The sequence below is a fragment of the Pezoporus flaviventris genome, unplaced genomic scaffold, assembly GCF_033815535.1.
Source record: "Pezoporus flaviventris isolate CSIRO_AGI_PZ_B2104156 unplaced genomic scaffold, CSIRO_AGI_Pfla_v1 ptg000036l, whole genome shotgun sequence".
Lineage (NCBI taxonomy): Eukaryota > Metazoa > Chordata > Aves > Psittaciformes > Psittacidae > Pezoporus > Pezoporus flaviventris.
In genome coordinates this window covers 44,720,423-44,745,850 of record NW_026892584.1, presented here as the reverse complement: position 1 = coordinate 44,745,850, position 25,428 = coordinate 44,720,423, and the positions used below count along the sequence as shown (strand labels likewise).

Genomic DNA, 25,428 nt, shown 5'->3' with positions numbered 1-25,428 from the left:
ATGCTATCTATTTGCAATTCTCTTTCTGCACACAGGATTCTCACTTTCTCAGGTTTTAGCTAGGGGATATATTGACTGAAATTCAAGTGAAGAGCTTAGACAGTCTTAGCAGTGGAATAACAAGGACTATTTCCTAAATGAATAACTGTAACAAATATTGAATATACTAAAAAATGTCAGCTTTAACGACAAATAAAATCAATTCCTCCAACTTCTCAACAGCTACAGGCCACAGATAGCTCTTTTTATTTTGTGGACAAAGGCCACTCTGGGTTTTCAAACATACTCAGCAGCCATAATCAAGGTCAGTTCTTTACAAAACCCCACAGTACTCTCTAGGCACCTGACCAAGTTATTCAGATGTTTAGAAGGATTTGATTCATTTCAGTGTTGCATTCTTTTGCAGACCTGACTAAAAGTGTTACATTCGGCACTGCCTAGAGGCCAAAGAGACAGAGGTGAGAAAACAGCTGATTGGCAAATCACAGAGCATTTTCCTGTAATAATCAGGTAATTTTGTAAGTAACTCAAAGGTGATGTATGGAACTAAGCAGTTATTAACCCTGCAGCATAAAGGCAATCTTCAACACATCACTGAATATCTTGGTACCAAGAATTGAATTTCAGAAGCAATTGTATTCTCTGTTTTAATTGCATTAAAACACAAGGTCACTTGGATTTCGGTGCTCAGAAATTGAGATCTGACAATCGAGTCTAATAAATTGAGTTTGTCTTATTTTCTTATGAATGAGCTGAACCACTGATCAAAATGCTTAGATTTACAAGTATAGTAGCAAAATTAACTATTGTTGTTAACTGAGTTGGTTTAACTGAGTAACAAGTGTTAGAGACATAAAAAATCCCTAGAAATTGGCTCTAGATTATATTAAATTCAGTATTGTCAACATTGATATAATCTGGCTATAGGTCTGAAATCAGGGGAAGATGAGAGGCAATACCATGTATTTTAAGGCATCAAGTGGTTCACCATCACAAGGCCTGCCTGTTTGTCTAACACAATGGAAAGTGTAGTACATTAGTAATATTCACTGATGACCCAAAGTAGCAGATTCCAGGATGCATAATGGTTGTAAAGTTGAAGTTTTCAATTTTGCTATAATATGTATCCCAAGCACAGTCATAACATGACCTTCTAACGGGGTAAAGGACAGCAGACTACAGGGAATTATATCATTAAAAATCTACTTATGATAAAAGAAAGAAAATTAAACATCAGAAAGGATATGGCATACATCAAAGAATCTCTCAAGTCACAATATTTTTGGGGATAACAACTTCTGTACCAAGGTCACTCTTTCATTGGAAGAATGAAGCCGATCAATGGATTATTTTATTTTTGTGCTTCTTCTGGAGGTGGCTTTATTTTCTAACATGCAGCTTTTCAGAAAGACATTCAAGGGTGAAAGCATTAAAACAGATCTGTAGAAGACCTTACCCTAGATGTGGTCTCTATATGTCTGTCAGCCCTTCTGTCAGATCCATCCCTTTGGTACCAGTGCTCAGGAAAACAGCTGACCCCATCCACTCAGGTACTTACTCCCCCAGGAATTAAGCTCATGAGCTGTTACATAACTCTGGCATTTCCTCAAACATGACAGGTTTGTAGTTTAATCTGAATCAATCCCAAAATGAACACATCCAAGAGCAGAGAAAATAGTGTATCTTTCCTGACTCTGCACAGTGCATACGGTGGTGAATAATCCATACCATCCATACAGGTGAAACAGAAAGACCCACTGGTGCACAGGCCCCACTCTTGGACCTGTGTGAAGAACAGTGACACCCTGACCATCTCTTCTGCATCCCGCTCTCCAAACCGTGGATTGCAACTGTACCTGGTCCTAGCTCAGCTGTGCGAGGTGAAGGAAGACTTCTTGTTCACCTCGTCCCGATCTGCAAGGAACGACCAACAACCCCGCTTCTACAACGAAACAAAAATACTTGTCCAAATGATTTTTACCTTCCCTCTTCAGCAGGGAATTGGTTGTAGCTGTCACACCTAATTTTGCAGAAGGTCTCTTCGGCCATGAAGTTTGGAAGCTTTCTAACCCCGTCATCCACAAGGAAATCCAGCCAGCACTTAACAGACACCTCTATGTGATGAGACACTTAGGAATAGCAGCCTGATTCCCCTATTCATCTCAGAGTATCACTAATTATTACTACAGTTCTTGAAGATCTTGTTAACAGCAAACATGACTAAAGTGCACTGTCTTTGTGTAGATTAATGTTTAATATAGTTACAACCTCTCTCTATTTACCACAAACCCATCTCTCGTATAAAAGCTTAGTGAGCCAGTGGTGAATAGTTTTAATATTGCATTATTTTCCCATTATTTCCATTTCAGTCATTGCAATGTGGAATTGGCTCTCAGTATTCAACTGCCATTGATGCTTAGGTTGAGACTAAATAGATGCCTTTTTTTTTTCTTTCAATCTGTGACTTTTCTGAAAGAATTGGCTGTTAAAACATGATAGACATTTATTTAATTGCCTTCTGATCAAATCATAAGCCATACCATAGCATAGAGGTCAAGAAGAGAAAATCTTTGGGGTTTACTGACATTTCAGAACTTTATCATTAGAAGAGACCTTGAGACATTTGCATCTGGTAATGGCTGTTCTACTTTCATGTATAGTGACCTATTTCTTATAGAATAGCTAATATCTATAAATTTTTCATTTGCTGCCTAGAGATTTCAATAAAAACTAAGAGATTTGAATTCAGTGTATGTGTCATATATCAAATTATTATTGTAAAGATTTTTCTCAGCTGCTTAAAAATGGTCATATACAGGGTATATACTGCCTCTTTTTACCTCTATCAAAAAAACCAGGTTCTGCTGGATCAGAGATAGTGTTTAGTATATAAAGGCCTCTTGATTTTGTCATCTATTTAGCTCTGCTCATTATTAGATGAAGAACCCCAAAACCTGTAGCACTAAACATAAAATAAAATAAATTAAAAAAAAAAAAAATTGTCTTGTTTGAGCCACCATTACACCAGGAGATAAGAGTTCATGTGCTTGTATTACATATATCATTCAGCTGTCAGAGGAGGGCTCTCATGTTTAAGTGATTTAAGATTATAGATCAGAGGCCACTTGCTTCCCCTTAAGTAATAACAATAAATAGGCTAATGCTTTTAGTGTCATTGTAAATTCCTTGTGTTTTGAACACTCAGAGACAGGCTGAAGCACTGAGGTTTGAAGACAGGCTTTGAAGATGAGCTATTTCCAAGAACAGGGAAGCCAAAACAGTGTGCTTTTAAGTGCCATTACTTCAGTGTGGGAGAACAAGTCCTCTTTCCAAGGACAACAGACAGGGGCTTTAACATAAAGTTCTGTTTGAGACAGCTTGCTCCCACAAGCAGCAAGGACCAGATCTTCATATATCTTCCTCCATGCTAACTTCCACTTTACCTTCAGTTCCCATCTAAGGACTCAACAGTTTTAGCCAAGATCTGTTTTGGGACTACACAGTTTATGTGTCATTCTAGCACAGAGAGTTGAGATGTGATGCAACAAATCTACATGTTAAGTGGTAGTAATTCCAATCAAGTTATTAAATTTTATTTCAATTTCAAGCATATTAATTTAAAATCCATAGTTATCAAAGAAATACAGGCATGGGTTTATTTTTATTCCATCAGATTGCTAGGATTGTTTATTACCATAGGAACCTACCATAATGCTCATGTAAGAAATTTCATTCTCTGTTAGTACATTAGCCTTTTTGTTCTTCGAATTTGGATTTCAAAACATGCTGATTTCAACGTGCTGAGTGACTGAATGAAATGTTTTATAAATTCAAGGTAAATGATGTTGTAAAACACATTTCACTCTGACAATGCTGTTATATTTGGAACAGTTTAGGATGTAATCCTGTATGTTAGGTTGAAAAACATCCTTGGATGATGGAAACTGAGCTGTCTGATGGAAACTGAAAAGTTGAGAAATTCCTCACTAATCGTCATGTGCCACAAGCACACGCGTTTTGCAAAGTAATAAGAAGCTTCTTGAAAAGTTCATCAAAATTAAGGAGAATGGGAAATCACAGGATATCCAGACAACAGACTGGTCAGAATCCTATTACTGGAGCTTTGAAAACTAGATTAAAAGAAACCCCTAAGGTCATGTCCAGGCCATTAGACAAAGCAGAGCAGAGAAGCAATTCAAGACCTGGGGCAGTAATCACCTATTCCAACCTACACTGGAGCACTATCTGGATTTAGCAGCTCAGCTAAATCCAGTTTAGTCCCATTACCCCACAGTGCCTACGTTAATAAATCTGACTTTGTGTACCTTGGAAGTTCCTACAGCATACTCCCATTCACTTCCTGCTCTAGGTTTAGTACAGATGGATTCCATTTAAATGCAGAGGGCCTTACAAGTGGGCTTGAAGGGGTAATGAAGGACCTAATGCCAGAGAAATGATGCACCCTACATGACTATTTTCTGGGAGTGTACCACTGTTTCTACAGTTTTTCAGCTGGAATTTACACCATTTTCTCTTTTCTGTTTTGGTGAAGCACATCACAACACCTTCCTGAGTGGAGATAAAAGTAGGAAGGCTGCCTGGATACAACACAGCTTTCCACCTTTTTGCTAAAACAAATCCTGACTTTGGCTAAGGTCCTGCATCTCAAAGCAAATTGCCTGATCCTTACACTCGTACAGTCCCAGGGGTGATCAGTGTAGGCACTTCTGGCCACTGCTGCTATTGCTTTTACAGACTTGAAAGCTGTAAGGGATAGAAAACACCAAAATATTCAAACCGGTGCTCAAGTTCTTACGTTTATCTTGTCTCCTGATCTTCTGTAACATGGGGTTTTCTGGGAAGTTCGATTAGATGCAACTACTGGTGTCCAGATGCAGAGGTTCCTGAAATCCTTCCACTGTTTTAAATAGGTTTTGGATCCAAGCCTAAGTTTAGGTAAGTCTTTACCAAGGGAAAATTGTTAAAAACCCAAGTCGCAGATGTTACAGCCATATTAATTATCTAGCTAAGCAGCCACTACTATCTTACAGATGAGAGAACACTGCTTACCAGGAGTCGAATATTATGGCCCTAACTGCATTTTTATAATCTATAAAAGTGGACATGCGGAAACTATGGAAGGAAATTTCAGTAATTAAAGCATAGGTTCTCCTAATTCACTGCAAAGCATCATTAAAATCTAATGAAACTGTAGTGGAATAATACAGGATTCTGGCTTAACTGCAAGGAGATAAATGCAAATGAAAGTTGAATTTTTATATGGTTTTGAGTTTACATGATAGGACTGAATGCATTTACAGTCGTTTACACTATAAAAGCTCACTTTTAACACTGCATGAATCAGGATTGGAAAGTTAGAGTATTAGTGTATAAGAAGTTAACATCTTACAGAATGTGGCATACTGAAGCACAAGAACCAAAGAAATAAAAATCCTTGTTACTGAAAATAGTTGTATTTTTGATGGTATCCAAATTTTACAGCCCATGATTAATATGATAACTGCTATTGCACCAGCATGATGTAAGACTAAATTTTTCAGTGGAGCAACTTCACCTTGGCATATCTGAGCAAGCTGCATCATCATCACATATCTTGCAATAGATTCAACTGAAGCAAGAACTTCAAACCTCTGCAAGCACTAGACATTTTAAGATATTAATATGCCATGACACTTTCTTACCCTCCCTCAAACTTTTAAGTTCTTAGGAGTGAAATCTTCATGGTAACTGGAGATTGAATGCCTAATTTCAGCTGATGTGTGTCAGGTCCACAGAAGCCACAGGAGTGTCGATCTCCACTAACCAAAAATCTAGACCTAAAACTGTTTTATCTTGCCTGCATTCAAGGTATTGCAGTTGGAAACCTTCCCATCTGACTTCGGTTCTCTAAAATATCCAAGACTACTCATTGCACATATCATGGGGAAAGAGAAGCCCTGAGGACAATTCACTTGGTCTGTCCTGGCACACAGTGAATCACTCTCCAAAGATGACCTTCTACTTTAATCAGCTTTTGAAGAAACCTAAATGACCAGTCCTTTCTGAAGGCTAAAGTCCTGTAGGACTTCTACCCCACATGGCTGCCAGCAGTGCCACATTTTCTATATCTCCCTACCAAAGACCTTAAGTTCTAGCTGTGATATTTTAGCTCAAGGAGATCAATCTCTATTGCCATTAAATCCTACACTAATTACGCTGATGGATACGTCGATGTCCTGGGTATCAGCAAAGGTCCAAGCCAATCAAACTCATTTCATTGCAACTCACAGATACCAATAATTTTCAGAATAGTACCAATGTAGGTCAGACATCAAATTACATTCATGGACTAATTTGAAGACCAATTTCCCATTGATTTCAATTGTTAAGTATATTAAAATTATTTAACATTTAGGCAAAGAAAGACTGGAAATCTGAAAACATTTACCATAATGGAAAATAAACGCATAATTCCAAAGCAGCAAAGCAGTCTTTTTTTAAAACATCTAGGTTTAGATCAAAACAAACAGAATAATGGAGAAGCATGCAGTTAAGGACTTGTTAGTAAGTTATATACTGTTATACAGTCCTGTTTCTAAGAATGTACACAAAGGACACAAAACTCTTCCTGTCTAAATTGTTACCTCATGTACTCATACCTTCTCTGTGTCAATTCCTTTAGACATGGACCAGGTTGAGACAATATAATCCATGACTCTTTCACTAAGGCCTTTTGGGACTTGATATAATTTTAGGAAATCCCTCACATTGTTCAGCATCTCATGGTATCGGTTGGTGTTGGCATACATTTGCTGGAAAATGGTGGTGACGTTTCCAAAAATAGTTGCATAAAGGAGAGCTGAAAAAAAAACCAAAGGTGATTAAAAATAAATATGTAAGTTCCAGTTATTGCTACTTATAATTCAAGGATAACATCAAAGAATTTTATGTATGGTTACAAATTACTGCAAATACATAGGTGTAAACTGAACAATTCTATTTACGCATATACTCTCGCACATATACATGTACGGAGTTATTTCTTGAATTTACCTATACAGCTCATACGGCCACTCAGTGTGCATTAATTTACAAAATCAGTCATACAGATAATGTCAACACATGGAATTATTTAAAAACAGACAGTGCATTTTAACTCTACACTCTATCCTAATCCAAACTAATTTTCAAATGTAGCTTCAGCCTGCCAGTAAACCCTGAAGGCACTATCCAAAGAGCCATGCTGAACTCTTGTAAGACCATCTTAGTTAGCATGTGCTATGAGTAACGAATGGCCTCAGTGCCAAAGAAGAAATGAAATGGAGAAGAAAGGAACATGGGAACCCTGTCAAAGAGCTACCTAGACAAGTAGGGTCCTGTGTCAACAGCCAAGATGTGCATAAGAAAGATTCAGAGTGGCATTTCACAGTCCACTTTCACAGCTAGTCCCAGCAGACAACTTGGGTATGTCACATCAACAGCTAATGATTTCAATGAGAGAAACACTGATGAGGGGACAACAGAAAGTTCCATTGCTGAAGGCATATGATTAGGACAGAAGGAGCACACGGTAGAATAGGAAGCGCTACCTCAAACCCATTCCTGGAGTTACCTTTTCTTCTAGTTTGATTCTCCTCTTTCCGCATGTGCCACCATTACTGTCAAGTTCAGCAAGTTAAGTTGCGCAATACCAAAGAATGGCATGCCATAATTGAGAAAATCACATGCTTTAAGTAAGCCTTTCCAAATGAAAAGGCATAAACCTCCATATATTATTACAAGTGTGATACAGTGAACACTGTTTGATGGAGAGTGAAAGCTAAATTTGGCAAAGCATTTAAGCAAATACTTAAATGCACACCTTTACTGGTATTGTCTTAAATAGTGGCGGATGGAAAGATTCTTCTAAAGTCAAGCAAGTGCAAGATGCCTTATTGAGTCACAATGTAATTACCTTTGCAAGCAAGCCCAAAATGACGTTCTTCCTTTAGGCATTACAGATTTGCAGAAAACAGAATTATTCTGGTATCTCATAATACCAATGTGTGGCACCACTTCTGCTTTTGACGTTATCAAATACACAGAAATGTGCCTATCATTTTTAATAATCTTTATTCAGAGGTGCTTTATAGCAGTGCTGCTATGCATTTCCATATGGCTTTTTTGAAAAACTGCAGCCTACAAACGGCAAGAAATAACCCACTGTGAAGGGAAATAATGTCTTCCATCTCTCAGTGAATAATGCCTTCACTCTACACAAGATATTTCTACCTCATTCAAGAAAACTCACTTTCTTTCATACTAATTTACTATTGTTTATCACACCTATTTGAGAGGTCACATTAAAAAAAAAAAAAAAAAAGCTGCTTTCCTAAAACTGTATAATAAAAAAAATTGTACTTCAATTTCTCACAGCTCTTTTTACTACATCCATGTAAAACTTAGATGCTGAAGTTCATCAGAAATGTGATGTTGATTGTTTTACCAAGTCTTGGGATTTTCCATCTTGACACACAAGAACATAACAAACCAGGTCATAAAATGTGCAGCAAAATCAAACACGAGGTTTCAGTTTTTAGAAAACACAGCAGATTAATTCTGTATGTGATATCCAGAAATAAAGCTTTTTGCAAAGGTAGGTTTTTACCTTGCTTTACTGATTGTTGCATCACACCTGCTAGCTACAGAAAGGTTTTCTCTATCTCTATATGCATTCAGATATGCAACAACAGTCAAAGTAAAGAGTATGTGGATTATAAAGAAGTCTATACTGGTGAATGCCACCTGATTCTTCTCTTTTTTTCATCTTTTTCCATTCTTTTGAATTGTTGTAGAAGGGAAAACTTATGAACTGTCACTTCTAAGTGCAACATCCCTCATCCTTCTGAAGAACAGTTGCTGATTTATCATAAACTCAGTCCATCATATATGTGAGTGCACAATACTTCTTGTCTCCCTCTCTGATGTTAGATGAACCTGCAATTACTGTGACTACAAATGTAAAGAGAAGCTGGGACTATCCCCAAAATGTAGTTACAGCTAGACTGCATAAGCGGTTACAATGCATGAGACCCAACTGACCATGCAAACCTACACAGAAGACCCAGGCTAACTAAAAATGTGACAAAGTTCCCTGCAAGGTCAGGAAAAGAGAGCTCCAACTCTGATACCTCCCAGGTTGAAAAGAGCAAATAATACCATGGCAAAAACAGCTTGTCTGAAGCAAATGGCACATGTTACCTTCTCTGCAAAAAAATTACTCTTTGGCAGAGGCAATTTTTAGAAAATATACAGTCAGAAGAGAAATTCTAGTTCTGTGTCTTCTAACACAGCATCCTGGAAAGTTTTACTTAAAACAGTACGTATGTTCAAGAAATAAAGGACAGGATAAATCATTGGACCAAGCCTGCAAAATCACTGAAAGCATTACCTAGCAGTACCTCACTAAGCCAGAATTCAGGAGTCTACATGCTGTAGAGTCAGCACAGACAAAATCAGCATTATCTCTGTGTTGGAAATCAAAGCCTTCCTTTGTCTCCTATCAGAAATGGTAAAGACACATGGTTGAGTTCATCTAAATATTCCTCTTCTCTTACAGGTCACTGCATGGGGGGCCTTTGTCAAATATTTAAAGGGAACCTACTCAGATCTTCCCAGCTTTGAAGCTGTGCGAAAATACTCTCCTTGCCTGTGGTGCTTCCCTGCACCAACACTGGTAGCTGCCGAGACTCATTTTCAGGTTTTGAGCACATTTTTCGTAATCTGGCATAGACAATCCAGCTCTCTGTAAATCATCTCCCCATCCCTCAGGGTTTTACATTCTTCCAGTTCTCCTCCCTATCCCCCCAAGAAGGAGAAAAGCGGGGGGGGTGGGGTGGTTGAGCAAGCAGCTGCTTGATACTTAGTTGCTGGCTTGGTTTAAAAAATCACAATCTGATACTTAGTAAAGAAGGTCATTTAAAAACCCCTACTATTTATTATTTTGCAGGTCTCGGTATGCAACAGAACAAGTATGTGCTGATAAGGAAGTAATACATAAATAATTTGCATTGTAATTGTGACACCTGTTGTGACACTTCTCTACAGGGAAAGGACCCTCTGCTTGGGAGAGTCTAATGAGAAGAAATCAGTCTGCCTTAAAAATACAATTTACCTGTCTTTGCTCTTCGCTACCCAACTTTCAACTGGGGTAGTTGTGTGAGCTGCAAATATGAGAGATGGGACAGGACAGAGAGGTGAGCTGGATCAGCTCCTTAGTTGCCCAGTATGTCTCAGCTCAGGAAGTTGATCACCTATAGAGCAGGTTGGATCCCGTGCTGGCGAGCATCTAAAGCTGCTGTTGCCTTTTTCAGCCTGCAAAAGTTTAAGGCTCTTCATCAATAATCCTTAATGCCTTAAGCAAACAAAGATTTCTCAGAGCATCCCTATTTAATGAGCAGATGCTGAAGTGCCAAGTGTGAACCTTCCTCCTCACCTTTAAAAAACAAAGGCAGAGGACAACTACCAAGGGCATTTCACTTTTTCTGGATTTTAATTATTTTTGGCAGGCAGAACTGGCAGTAAAGATCATTTGCAAAAGGTTCTGAAGGAAATAAAATACTGTGCCTCTCTTGCCAGTAAGAGGATTTAAATAATCTCTAAAGAAATCTCTACATACACTTCAACAGTTTAAATTTAGTCTCCCTCGTTACAAGAAATGGGAAAGATGATGCTACAGAGGTTGAAGGTAAAAATACCCAGTTTCTTAAAAGGTCTGGATAGGTCAAATTGCATTTATTCACCTCCTCTTTTATGAACTGTATTTCTCCAGACATTTCGTGTTATGTTCCTACAGTCATGCACTGCTTATTTACTTAATTGTCCCATGTGTGTAAATCTGGAAAAGTACTAGATTTCATAGAGATCAATTTGATATAATGATACATAAATACTTTTTCTGAGTCCTAAAGGTGAGGTAGGTGGTTCAACTGTTGGTTTTATTTCTATTTTTACACTTCACTGTTGAAAAATATCCTCTAATTAATATACAAGGGTCTCAGCGCTATGTATTTTTATATATAAAAAGTGTTACTGTATTTGCACATATATAAACCATTTTTGAATGATTTACCAATACTGTTCTATAAATCTTTTGCTTGTTCAAAAATAAGGACCTTTTTAAAATAAAATTATTTTATTGCATATAAATGATTATATTTACCATACAGTCAGATTATGCTGACTGGACACTGAATATGTCCAGAAAGAAACATCTGTCTTTAGGAACTGAAGTCTTGCTTGAAAGATCTAATTTTCCTACAGTCTGCTCTATGCTAGATTATTATTAATCAAAGCATATACAATATGCCTGTAAACTCTAGTTGTAAAGAAAATTAGTGAGGTGGGTGTCAGTCTCTTCTCCCAAGTATCAAGTATGCCAGTCTTCACTGGCAAATACTATGATCACATCACCCAAGTCATGGAAGGCAGATGCAGGGACTGTGAGAATGAAGACCTTGGGCCCACTATAGGAGAGGATCTGGTTCGAGACCATCTTAAAAATCTGAACGTGCACAAGTCCATGGGACCTGATGAGATCCATCCGCGGGTCCTGAAGGAGCTGGCAAATGAAGTTGCTAAGCCGCTGGCCATCATATCTGAAAAATTATGGCAGTCAGGTGAAGCTCCCAATGACTGGAAAAAGGGAAATATAACCCCCATTTTCAAGGAGGGGAAAATGGATGACCTGGGGAATTACAGACCAGTCAGTCTCACCTCTGTGCCTGGCAAAATCTTGGAGCAGATTCTCCTGGAAGGCATGCTAAGGCACATGAAAAACAAGGTGCTTGGTGACAGCCAGCATGGCTTCACTAAGGGGAAATCCTGCCTGACCAGTTTGGTGGCCTTCTATGATGGGGCTACAGAACTGATGGACAGGGGTAGAGCAGTTGATGTCATCTACCTGGACTTGTGCAAAGCGTTCGACACTGTCCCACATGACATCCTTGTCTCTAAATTGGAGAGACATCAATTTGATGGATGGACCACTCGGTGGATAAAGAATTGGCTGGATGGCTGCACGCAAAGAGTTGTGGTCAATGGCTCAATGTCCTGCTGGAGACCAGTAACGAGTGGTGTCCCTCAGGGGTCGGTGTTGGGACCGGTCTTGTTCAACATCTTTGTCAGTGACATGGACAGTGGAATTGAGTGGGCCCTCAGGGAGTTTGCCGATGACACCAAGCTGTGTGGTTCGCTTGGTACCCTGGAGGGAAGGAATGCCATCCAGAGGGACCTTGACACCCTTGTGAGGTGGGCTGATGCCAACCTCATGAAGTTTAACCATGCCAAGTGCAAGGTCCTGCACCTGGGTAGGAGAATCCCAGGCACAGCTACAGGTTGGGCAGAGAAGAGATTCAGAGCAGCCCTGCAGAGAAGGACTTGGGGGTGTTTGTCAATGAGAAAATGAACATGAGCCGGCTTCAGTGTGTGCTCGCAGCCCAGAAAGCCAACCGTATCCTGGGCTGCATCAAAAGGAGCGTGACCAGCAGGTCAAAGGAGGTGATCCTGCCTCGTGAGAGCTCACCTGGAGTATTGTGTGCAGTTCTGGTGTCCTCCAGAGGACATGGAACTGTTGGAACAAGTCCAGAGAAGGGCCACGAGGATGATCAGGGGACTGGAGCACCTCCCGTATGAAGGTAGGTTGAGAAAGTTGGGGCTGTTCGGCCTGGAGAAGAGAAGGCTGCGTGGAGACCTCATAGCAGCCTTCCAGTACCTGAAGGGGGGCTATAGGGATGCTGGGGAGGGACTCTTCATTAGGGATTGTAGTGACAGGACAAGGGGTAATGGGTTAAAACTTAAACAGGGGAAGTTTAGATTGGATATAAGGAGGAAGTTCCAACCCCCCATGGCAGGGGGGTCGGAACTAGATGATCTTAAGGTCCTTTCCAGCCCTAACTATTCTATGATTCTATGATTCTATGATTCTATGATCAAGCAGTAGGACAAGGAGAAATAGCCTCAAATTTTCAAGGGGAGTATTAGATAAGGTATTAGGAAAATTTTCTCTCTGAAAGGTCTGTCAAGCACTGGAACAGGCTGCCCAGGGAAGTGGTGGAGTAACCATCCCTGGAGGCATTGAAAAGACCTATATATGTGGCACTTAAGGACATAGTTTAGTGTTGGGTTTGACAGTGTTTGATTTACAGTTGGATTTGATGATCTTACAGGTCTTTTCCAATGTAAATGATTCTATGGTTCTACGAGGCCTTGGTGCTGGAAAAACATAGATACTCATTTTTTCATGCTGAGGATAGCTGCAATTTCTTCAATGTATTTTTGTAATGAGGTATTCCTGTAAGGTTATTATTTTGACATTGTTAAAGCAATATCATTCAGGAGAGATTCAATACAAACTCCAATATAGAGATATTAGATATAACTAGATATAAGCCCAGTACCCAAATACCTGATCTACTATTTTAAAAGCTGAGCAGTTTTCTGTTATTTCTTTCCACCTCACCTTAATACATCTGATTACATTGCAAAACTTTTGTAGATGCTATTCTGTGACAGCTGGCAGTACAGTGCAGTGTCCATCTCCAAAGTTCAACAGCCTCAGTAAGATGCAGCAGCAGCAATAGGCTGCTACTGTCACAGTAAATGCCTTTCTTCAAATCCATCAACATTATTCAATGAAGCATATTATTCTGAATAAAATAATTCTTCTAAGCCCCCTTCCTTATCATGGTTTTATAGCACTTTTTTGATGCCAGCCTCAGCCTTCCACCTCCATCCCACAGCCACACCTGCCTGCCAGCCATGCTAGTGCAAGCACCACACAACCCATGGTTTTACAGGTCTTCAAAGGCCAATTTTGATTTTGAACCCTAGGCCCAATAAACATTGTGCTGTTAAAATACACTCCCCCGTTCCAGCAATGCTGGCACCAGTTTTACACTAGTGTTCGGTGAGTATCCTAAATACAATTACTCCCCATTAACAGGGAGGAGGTAACACCAGAGCGTATTAGTTTTCAAAGTCTACTTCCAAAAGTACCAAAAGAAAAGAAAACAATCTTTCCTCCTGGAATCTTATCACTGCCTATTCCATGCCACATAATCCAATATATTTATCCTCCCACAACCCCAAACTATGCATTGTTACACCCACTTTGCAAAAGAGAAGCTAAAGGGCAAAGGTCTGGATTCAGCAGCTAACTTCAGCTCTGAACTTACCACCAAAACCACCTGACTGCTGAAATCAAGGGGGAGTTGGATGCAATTTTGTCTAGGTGAATGCATACCATGGTCAGTCTGATTTCATCATCACCATGGCCTATATACTCCTGCATCCAGAGGTATACTCCATATCGCCAATGCATTCCTATATACCATGCAGCAGTCACGTAAGATGTATGGCTCCTCCATGGGTCCAGCTGACATTCACCCCTGTTTTCCTGACTCAACACCTTCCTGATACTACGGTAATGCAAACTCTAATTTAAGAGGATAACAATAATAGAGGGCTGTAAAATCCTTGTCAACATTGATTTTTGATGAGGACAAAGTAATTATGTAATTAAGAACAACAATACTATACTGTAGGAACTTACACTTTCTGTTCTTGCCTTTATACAGGACACTTTTTGCACAGCAGAGCGGGACAGCTGCTTTGGAGACAGTTAAGTATTTTGTATACTTTATTCATAAATTCTTATTTATTCAAAGTAAGGGCTTTCAACTGCACTTGTATAGTCACTAATTTTTAAATGGTGAAACTGTGAGCTGGGTTTGTGGGGTTTTTTTTTATGAGAGCACTTAGCTAACAGAAAATATTTACTTTAAAGCTTCAATGCCTCTCCACCATGCAAATGTGATGATCTAACTAGCAATATTTTTGCACACAGTTGCAATCCAAGACTGGCTGAACTGGTATTGCAAAACACAGTCTTAAATTAAGGCTACTGCTGTCCACAGCTATCAGTGTGTTTGGCTTCTAGCCCTGAGGAAGTGACGGATATGATCTAAGGTTGGCTAAGACTAGTCAGCAGCATAGGCAATAAAACTACACATTTCCCTCCCTGAGCATCAGGGTCCACCAGGTGCCTGGGTCTGACGATCCGGATGTTAACCAGCTTGAAATGACAGTTCACACACATCTTCCCTGCTCAACAACGCCTTCCACAGCCAGCCTATGTTCATTCACCTGAGAAACGGTAACAGTCACCAGAAACAGCACTCAGCACAGGTTCAGTGGTCTCCTCTGGGCATTTGGATGCAATTTCCTGCACTTTCTTGCAACTGGAAAGCTTTACATGTATTGGGTCTGCTAGGGTCTGCTTCCCCCTCCTCATATTAATCAAGAGTGTTAAGCATCATATGGGAATGCACATCCTGAAAATGGCTGCAATTACACCGCAGCAGGCAGCAGGGCAAACAGCATTACCCTGTGTTAAATGAGAGGCAAAACCTCACTTTGCCTGAAAAATCCTTGTCTTGTAGTAAAGGGCCCTTAATTATGGGTTTGGTTTTTTTTGTTTCCCTAAGAGCTCTGGAGTAAGAGGCTGAGTTAAGGCTTCTTCTACACATTTCATCCACCCTGGAAGTTGGGTCTAATGGATCACAGCTTTTGGCGGTGATGATTATGGGAGGAATATTTAGATTTCCATTTATAAGAACAAATAACATAAGCACAAATAATAATTAACTAGGGAGCTAAACCATTTCTTCTACTCATGCTTCATAATTCCTGTTTCTTTAGAAATCCATCTCCTCCTTCCCAAATGGCACATCTATCACTTCACACGCTGCATAGTCTTGCGCAATGGCAAATGCTAATTACAACGCAATCACTTCCCTAAAGGAATTACAGTGAGTGCAGAAGGAAAGCAGAGAGGCAGAAGATGACCAGAATTCACAAGAATTATGTTCACTATGAATGCCAGCAGCCCCATAGCTCTATCACTTTGCTCCACCCCTTATTTATCATTTTCTCTATTTTGAGTATTATCTTTAATATTAACTCATTTCCATGTAAATTTCACAGTATTTCAAAAAAAGCTGACTTGTGTCTGCCAAACAATCATCTACCCACCACATACATCTCTCCCCCTCTCCATCAAAGAAATGAAGAAGCTGCTTTCCCAGAGAGCTGTCTTTACTGGCCTGTGCTGGCACCTGTGGATCAAAACCATCCCACACGCTTTCCTCACTGTGCCTCACCATGCCGAAACTGTCACCAGTAACAAGCCCAGGACACAAAGGGTCTGCAGCACTATGGAATGGAAGCACAGGAACCAAAGGGATCATCTCCAGAGAAAAGTTCTGTGAGCAAAGTTGGCAGCTGTCAGTATTACCATGTGAAACAACTTGACAGCTTGTTGCCAGATTTGAGCTGTGAGGATTTTTTCTCTTGCTGATACTTTTCTTTTTTCCTGTAATATTTTTAAGCGATTTTTTTTAGTGGGACACCAAGTTCTTGTCACATTAAGATGGACCCAGGATAGCAATGTTGCTAGAGGCAGGCTGCCAGAACATCACTTGCAAGCTGAAGAACACCACAAGACATTGCCTGTCTTGTTACAATATAATAGGAAATTCGTAAACATTCCTTCAAAGCGCTGGATTATACTAGAAGATGTTTCTATCTCTCTGCTCCTAGTTCTTTTTTCTGTATATGCCAGTGTAAAAGTTTTTTTCTGTATAAATCTACATGTTGGTATGTTTAAATACTCACAAATATATATATGTGTGTACATATACCCAGATATAGCTGTAAGGGTGAACATACATACAATATGAACAAGCTCAGAGTTTCTGCAGCTTCTCATTTTCCTTTCTCTCTCCTAATTTGCTCATTCTTTCTATTCCTTACAAATCTAACTTCACTTATTCATACAATTAAGCGTTCAACTTTATCTCAGCACAATAAGTAAGAATGGATTTGGGACAATTAGATGTACTATTCCAGCTATAAAACACAGGCCACACACAGCCTTGAGAGGTGTGGTAACCACATCTGTTAGCATAACAGTGCATACTTAGACAGCATCTGCTTGAAAACATTAATGAGATAGAGCACAGGTAAATCAAGCTGTTTCAGTTCAGTATCTCTTTCTTCGTGTATTTTAATTCATCAACCTGAACTCTGTGATGATAGATTTTTGTGTGTAATTATAGGGTATATTTAGAAAACAAAAGGAAAAAATAAAGTACTTAACTGTTAATATTAAAGGCGACAAATTTGGAGATGCTCTTTGCATCCCATTATTTTGAGAATAATTTTGCTTTGTAAAATGATAACAAAACTGGCTTCATTGAACTGAATGTTAATGTTTCTTACTCATCTCAGTCATCTGCAGAAGCACCTTCCCTCTAATTCTCAGTTCTGCAAATTCAGCATCTCTGGATAGAGTTGGGCAGAATTTTCCATACAAAATTTTCTATGAGGTGATGCTGACAGTCTGTCTCAACTTAAATTTGCCTTTCCTGAAGTGTTTACACTAAAACCAAGGGAAAAAGAAACAAAGCACCAAAATACCACAAAACAAACACAAACCAACCAAACAAGCAAACAACAAAAAAACAACAAACCACCAAAAACAAACAAACAAACAAAAAAAACAGCCAACCAAAAAACCCCAAAACCATAAAAACCACAAAAAGCTGAGATGTTTCACCTCCAGGTTTTATAAAGCCAAAGTAATTCTTAGCAAAACATTTTGCCTCCAGTCTTCTGATTTTAAACCTCTGAAATCTGAACAATGGGAGAAAATCCTATTTGGATGGAAAAAAAAAAAAAAAAAGTCTTAACAGCCTAAGAAAAATTGGCACATTCATTGTCTTCACACACCTCCCCCAGTCTCTATTATAATGGAATATTTTCCACAAAACCAAACCATGAGCTCCTAGCGCACTGCTAGCAATCTCAGCTAATGCAAACCCTTTTATTTTCCCAATTTATTAGCACCAGCTTTCCATTTTATCAGAGCATTTGTGCACATGACTGGTGTAAAGCCTGCTCCCCACTCCCAGTAAAGGCAATGCTTGGGTAGACTGCTTCTCAAGGCTGGACTTCAGCACCCCTCATATTTTGCTGGAATGATGCTGGTTTTGTTTAAAAAAAAAAATCACACTAACATTTTCAAGCTTTCAAGGTGAATTAACTTTACTCTACTTTTATTATCCACTTTGGGAACCTGTCCTTCATCACAGTATCGATTTAGCTGTGGCAGATGCTGAGCTGTCATTGAGCCTGACAGCTTCTTCAGAACTTCTTTGGTGATTGCCTTATAAAAGTCAATAGCCAAGTGAAACTTAACTGCAAAAATGAGCATGTTTCTCACTTTCATACTCTGTGAAATCATAAGTACTATTCCATACTGCATCCTACCAAGAGGAGCAGGGAGGAAAAAAGTTGACCTCAAATTATCATTCATCATTATCAATTAACTCTTTGTGTATCCAAAGTATATCCACCTCTACTGCCCTGACACATTGGTAGGACCATGTTTCAATCATATGTCTGTGGCTTTGCTGTCACTCCCTGCTGCCATGAAGTGAGTCCTCACCTGTGGAGAAGGGTTTTAGGGGAAGATATCAGTATGAATGTGCTTAGTGAGAGGGCTCCATCTCCTACACACGTCAATTTGGATCTCAGGATATTCAGGTAGTATTCATGGCACTTGGGAGAAAATCTATGGTCCTAGGAAGATCTTCTCCACATTCACCTTTGCAAGTGCCACAAACTGTTCTGCTGAAAAGCAATGACATGGCAAAATGACAGGCACAGGCTATACTTTAAATATATTTTTGCATTGTCTACCAGAGGATCAGACAGTAATATATGTATATATATATATGTGTGTGTGTGTAGAACTGGATATCAGCACTCCATAGGTTACAAACAGTTCTGTTTTCAGATGAATCATAGAATATTTAGGGTTGGAAAGGACCTTAAGATCATCTAGTTCCAACGTCCCTGCCATGGGCAGGGACACCTCACACTAAACCATGCCACCCAAGACTCCATCCAACCTGACCTTGAACACTGCCAGGAATGGAGCACTCGCAACTTCCTTGGGCATACTGTTTCAGTGCCTCACCACCCTCACACTAAAGAACTTCTTCCTTACATCTAACCTGAACTCCCCCAATTTGGTTTTAACCCGTTATCCTTTGTCCTATCATTACAGTCCCTAATGAAGAGTCCCTGTCCAGCATCCTTATAGGCTCCAACAAGAAACAATGAAACAAGGGCTATCTGAATACTATATTAAGCACATTACCTCCACCTATTTCCACAAGTCCCACAGCTCTCCACCTCTTCCTTCTATATAATAACAAGAATAAAAACATTGCTGGAAATAATACTAGCCACTGATGCTCTCCTGGTAGAAGGGTTTGAGCATATTCAACAGAACAACAAAAGATTGCATAAATTGGCAAACTTAACCAAATAAAATCTGGCTTTTCATTTGAGCCTCTGTGCATGTATTGCAGAACTCTCCATGACTATGAGAGACTTTATTTCCTGGCAGCAGCTTCTGGAGTTCTCCTCCTCCCTGTCCAACTTCTACTGATCAGCACTTGTTTCTGTCTGACCACCTCTCTGGTCTCTGGTCTTGCTCCCTATTCCAGGAAGGAGATGCTGGAATTAGATTTCCTGCATTACCATTCCTACATTAACACTAATTTCACCAAAGTCAATGAAATTACACTGACGTCTGGAGAGTATCTGAGGAGAATAACTGAGTGCATTTCATTGCCTTCCTTTAACATTTTTGTGGTTGCTTTGTAGCATTTTTAAATGTCCTGTGAAAGGCCTACACAGATGTGTATAGTGACAGAAGTGGTATGCAGCATCACACCAATTGCCCATCTAAGCCAAAATCCTTCCCCTGGATGCAGCCCTTTCTGGATACTTATGATCAGAGTACAAGACAGAAGGTGCATGGGCCATCTCTGCTCTCAGATACTCCTTCCAAATTTCATGAACCTAGAGACCAGGGACTTCTTAAACCACTCATTGCTTCCAGTCCATGGTCACTATTAGCTACCAACCAGACATCTCAACCAAGAATACCTCTTTCCACAAATTCATTTATGTTTTTTTCTCACCAAAACATTATAGAATCATAGAATCATTAGGGTTGGAATGGACCTTAAGATCATCTAGTTCCAACCCCCCTGCCATGGGCAGGGACACCTTACGCTAAATCATATCACCCAAGGCCACGTCCAACCTGGTCTTGAAAACATTATGTGACATTGTATTTTGTCATGCTGTTCTGCAAGTCTGGCTGCCCCAGCCTTTACATTGGCAAATTCCAACTCCCCTTCTGCTAAAGTGAGTAATTGCTCATCTTCATTTCCTGTGAACCACTCTTAATTTCTGTAAGCTGTCCTCCACTGTGTTTTTCTCTGTCATGAAAAGCCTTTGTCTACTGTTATCTCTCCATCTGAGAAAGTCATTCCATGCTTCATTCTTGCCATCTTGTAGACACCCTTTTTAATGCAACAAAATCTTGTTTTAGTACAGTGCAGTGTGGTGCTACAACGTTCATTTCAATTACTTGTCTAGAAATCCTATTTGCCTTTTGTTGATTGGTACTAAATATTACATGGTATTTTAAAGAAACTATCTGGAATAACAGTCAGATGTCTTTCATGAGTGGTAACTACTAATTTAGAAACAATTATATTATGGGAATAGCTAGCTATTTTTTGCCTACTTGTGTTCATTTGCATGCACCGACACTGAATTTCATCTGTCCTTTTCACAATCACTTCTGTGGTGGGATTGCTGTATCAAACTAGAAACTCTAATTTGAGGATTAAGCAAAAAAAAAGACCTGAAGGGAGAAAAAAAAAATGCACTTAGATACAACTCTAGGTAAAGAACAACAACAACAAAAAATCTGGGCAAAATTAGATTGTTTCTGAATTTTTTTTAGGTTTATGTTTTCATCACGTATGAGTTCCCAATAATTAGGAAGATTTTATCACCTTTCTACTACCAGCAAGACTATTTCCCAGAGCAGGGCAGATGCAGGCAAAGCTGTTCTTTCTTGGATTTTACCCAAGAGTGACTAAGCAAACCCTAAAAAGTTCAGTGAAAATAAATGAGAGATTTGACAGAATAAAAATGTCCAAGATGTGATCCAACAGTTACAACAGTTACAGGATGTCTCTAGAACATTAACTCTTGAGAAGCAAGAGTAAGCATTAATTTTTTAAGTACACATTTAATCCTCAAGTTTAGCAGTCTCAGTGTCACACCACTGCATGCACCAATAACAATGTTGAACAGCTATGGTCCTTATTGGAGGAACAGTGAGATCAGCTAAGAATGCAAAAGGTTAACTGGCTTTTGACGGTTTTGTTCATATGCTGACAGCTGAAGGAATTACTGCAGGGGCTCTCCCCCCACTTATTTTGCCAATACATGAAGCATCCTCAGGTGCTCCTCAGCCAAAGCTGGGCAAGTACGCTATTAATTTCCTTTGTTAGGGGCGGTGACACCTGAAATTATAAACAGAATCAGGATTATATGGAGAATGGGGAGTTTGACAGTACTGTCAGGTTTTTTGGTCCATCTGTATTAATAACCTAAACCAGCTAGTGCTACTAATACAGGAAGTTAATCATTCACATTCAGTTTTTCCTACCACCGATGACTACAGTGAGTAAGAGACAGTTGTAAACTTTGCAGGATGAAGTTTTCAGACCCAATGAAAATGAAATTCAACAACCCATTTATCAGCACATCTTTTTAGGCCTTCCAGCCTGCTTGTTCCCAAGCTCCTGCAGAACAGTACATTAAATTTATACTGAACTATTAATTGTAGTTGACTTTGCAAAGCTGCTTCCTTTACATTTTTATTCAGTCTTGCCAACCCAGTCCCAATGGAGTTCATCTTATTCCCCACAGTTTGTTTGATCAAATTGCAAATATTTCCTTTAATCTTTAAGGCACTCAGATTTAGTATCTATGAAGCAAAGCCTCTTCAGCTCCTCTACTGATGGCTTGGGAGAAACAATCTTTCAAATATTTCTCATTTTATGCAAGTATTTATTCCTGCAAGTACATATTAGCAAGCATGACATTAACACACATTGACCTAACCTAAATAAAAACACTTTGAACCGAATTTGCAAGCTCACCTGCTTTGGTTCTTAATGATATTAATCTGAACTCATTTTTCCCAGAGGTTGTGATCGGTAATTCACTGAGGTCAACGGAAAGTAGCTGCTGAGATAAGTGAGTTTTAGGGTTGGTAATAAACATTTATGTGTACCTTTTCCTTTGAGAATCTGTATGGGAAATTTCCCAAAGGAAAAAGGCCTTTGGGAAACTATTTAATTTTTTTTCATGTCTATTCATTTTAAATGATAATAATAACAACAATAACTATCACAATCATTCTATATTTGACATTTATACATACATTTTACAAAGAAAGATAGATTATTCAATTTTGCTACATATCTGTCATTTACTTCAATTGTCCCTGTTCTATTTTTCATTGGAAAATTCAGAATGTTTTATAAAATAGAGCCATTTCCTGCTTTTAAAAATTATTATTTCCATTTTATTATTTTGCCACTTTTTTCCTAGTGGAGTATGGCAAAGTTTAGCAGAAAAATGAGAGGAAGTATCACCTGTGCATTTTCTAATCCAAATCTGTTGTTTTAGAAGATCTTCTAAAGTGAAAGTAGAAACCCAATGTCTTCTTTACTAGTTTTCCATCAAGAATTTCCAGTTCTTTACTACATTTTCTATCACCAAAGTGAAAAGTTTTTTAAAGACAAAGTAAGATTTTCTCTGATTTTTTTAAAACCTTTTCAGCAGAAGATAAAGGGAAGGATTTTTTGTAAAAAGATATGAAAAGCATAGTAAGACAATGAGCAAGAGAGAACTTTTCTATATTCTGGAAAACAGGGACATATTAGTTGGGACATACAAAAAAAATTAACCATTTTCTTCAAAATATGTAATTTTCAATAAAAATACTTTTTTCTTAACAAAACTAAGGGTTTGACTAAATACTTACTGAATAAGTTTCTACCACAAATTTTTTTCACTATCTCATTCATTGCTTCAATTTCTTCCTCCTCTCCACACCTCCTTTCAGCCTCTGCTGAAGTCTTCCAGAAGTGATATAGCATATTTTTTATTTTGTTTATAAGCTTAGCTGCCTCCCACCTGACATCACTCTAATCTGTTTTTCTTCATTTCACTCAATGTTGCTCCTAATTATTTAACCTAACTGATCAGATGCCTCCTCTGGGTAGAGTTGGTTGCCATGACACTGGAAGAAATTACTACATATTTCTCCATCCCTGGATTTTTCTGAAGAATTTATACAGAACATCTTGCTTTCATCAACTCCTCAGCTTAGCACACATACATAAAAAAAATAGCTGATGAGGTAACCTTTACAGCCAGGTTTCATTGGAATAATAGGGCTAAAAATGTTGGGGTTCGGGTTTGTTTTTTTTTTTCATAAATTTTCTCCTTCTGCTAATATTGGCCAAGATCACAAAGCTTTATAGAATCACAGAATAATTTAGGTTGGAAAAGACCTTTAAGATCATTGAGTCCAACCCTTAACCCAGCACTGCCAAGTCCACCATTAAACCATGTCCTTAAGTGCCACATCTATATGTGTTTTAAATATCTCCGGGGATGGTGACTCCACCATTTCCCTGGGAACACTATTCCAATGCTTGACAGCTGTTTCAGTAAAGACATTTATCTTTATATCCAATCTAAACCTCCCCTGGCACAACTTGAGGCCATTTCTGCTTGTCCTAACCCTTCTAACTTTGGAGAAGAGACCAATCCCCACCTCACTACAACCTCCTTTCACATAGTCATAGGGAGTCGTAAGGTCTCTCCTGAACTTCCTTTTCTCCAGACTAAATACCACCAGTTCCCTCAGCCATTCCTCAGACTTGTGCTCCAGGTCTTTCACCAGCTTTGCTGCTCTTCTTTGCATATGATCCAGCACCTCAATGTGTTTCTTGTAGTGAGGGTCCCAGAACTGAACACAGGATTCGAGGTGCGGCCCCGCCAATGCCAAGTACAGGGAGATGATCACTTCCTTAGTCCTGCTGGCCACACTATTTCTGATACAAGGATGCTACTGCCCTTCTTGGCTACCTGGGCACACTGCTGGCTCATGTTCAGCTGGCTGTTGACCAGCACCCCTATAATTAACAGACTCATCACCTTCTGCCTTGTTAAGGCTCTTACTACAATTTAGTAGGGATACCAAAGACTCGTCACTGCTTAAACGATGAGGTTCTGCCTGGTTTCTATAACCTGGCCACCGCATGATGCTCCCCATAACTTGGCTTCAGTCTAAGACACAGGACACATGACATCACACAAAGACTGTCCAGGGTGTTAGCCCAGCTGCTACCCCAAAGACACAGACAACTTGCACACTCTACCTGCACATTTGCCCTCTAATTCAGTCAAAATAGAGGCAGAGAATACACTGTCCTGCATCTGCCATCACCTTCCATGTGCCGCCATCATCACAGCTCAGTTGAGCAGGATGGGCTGCACCCATGGCAAAACAGCTATGACTCCCAAATGCTGGCCCTAACTCATGCCATATCTTTATCTACACCTGTGATAGAGCATAGGATTTGAGGCATTGCAAGGCAGAGACACTCTTTACAAGTTTCCAGACAGCAAAACACAGGTAATCAAGACAACAGCAACAATTAACCTTATAGACGACTTCCTCCCTAATGATTTGAAGGCACCCACGAAGAAGAGAAGTTTCCAGTATCTTTGTGACCATGTATAAACCTCCTCCTCCTCAAAACGAGGAACATGGAAGGTGGCACTTACCTGAAAATGTAATGAGTGGCTGCTAAAGGTAGAAGAGGTACAATGGGCTGCTCAGAGGTAGGACTACGACTTTGTTGGGACAAAGCTGGGTTACAGCTGAGTGGCTTTGTAAAGGCCCCTCAGCATTCACATCAATAAAAAGTGGTGTGTTTTCAAAAACATGGAGGAAACAAGATGCAGTTTACAGTAAGGTGATATCTAAGAACCTGGAGCCTAACCCTGAAGTTTCAGGCAACCTTCTAATAAGAGCAATATGATTTGAGACAGTGAATTTCAGAGAAGGTGTTAATGGCTTGAGATGTTTTAAGGGCCTTGTGGCTCTCCAAGAGTTTTATAATTGCTGAAAAAGGAGCACACTGAGAGAACCTCCTGCAAAGAGCAGGGACACAGTAAGGAGCTGTGATCCCTTGCTAGAAGTCCCAGCTGATGCTTGACAACCCCAGCTCCTCCTGCCTGATGACTAAGTCACCCCAAACCTCCATCCCAATTGCTTCACAACCTCCCCTACCTCATGGCCCACACCTTTCCAACCACGACATTCTCTTAAAAACATGAAATGAAGCCAAAGCATGTTGAGTATAA

The 25,428-nt window shown here is 39.4% G+C and overlaps 1 protein-coding gene across 1 annotated transcript in view; it reads right to left on the bottom strand.

Moving 5' to 3' along the window:
- KCNH5 (potassium voltage-gated channel subfamily H member 5) overlaps positions 1–25,428 on the bottom strand; it is a 159,186-nt gene that overhangs the window by 47,384 nt on the left and 86,374 nt on the right. Inside the window, exon 8 of the mRNA XM_061464210.1 lies at positions 6,660–6,859. Coding sequence (XP_061320194.1) covers positions 6,660–6,859 — 200 coding nt within the window. The remainder of the gene's footprint in view (positions 1–6,659; positions 6,860–25,428) is intronic.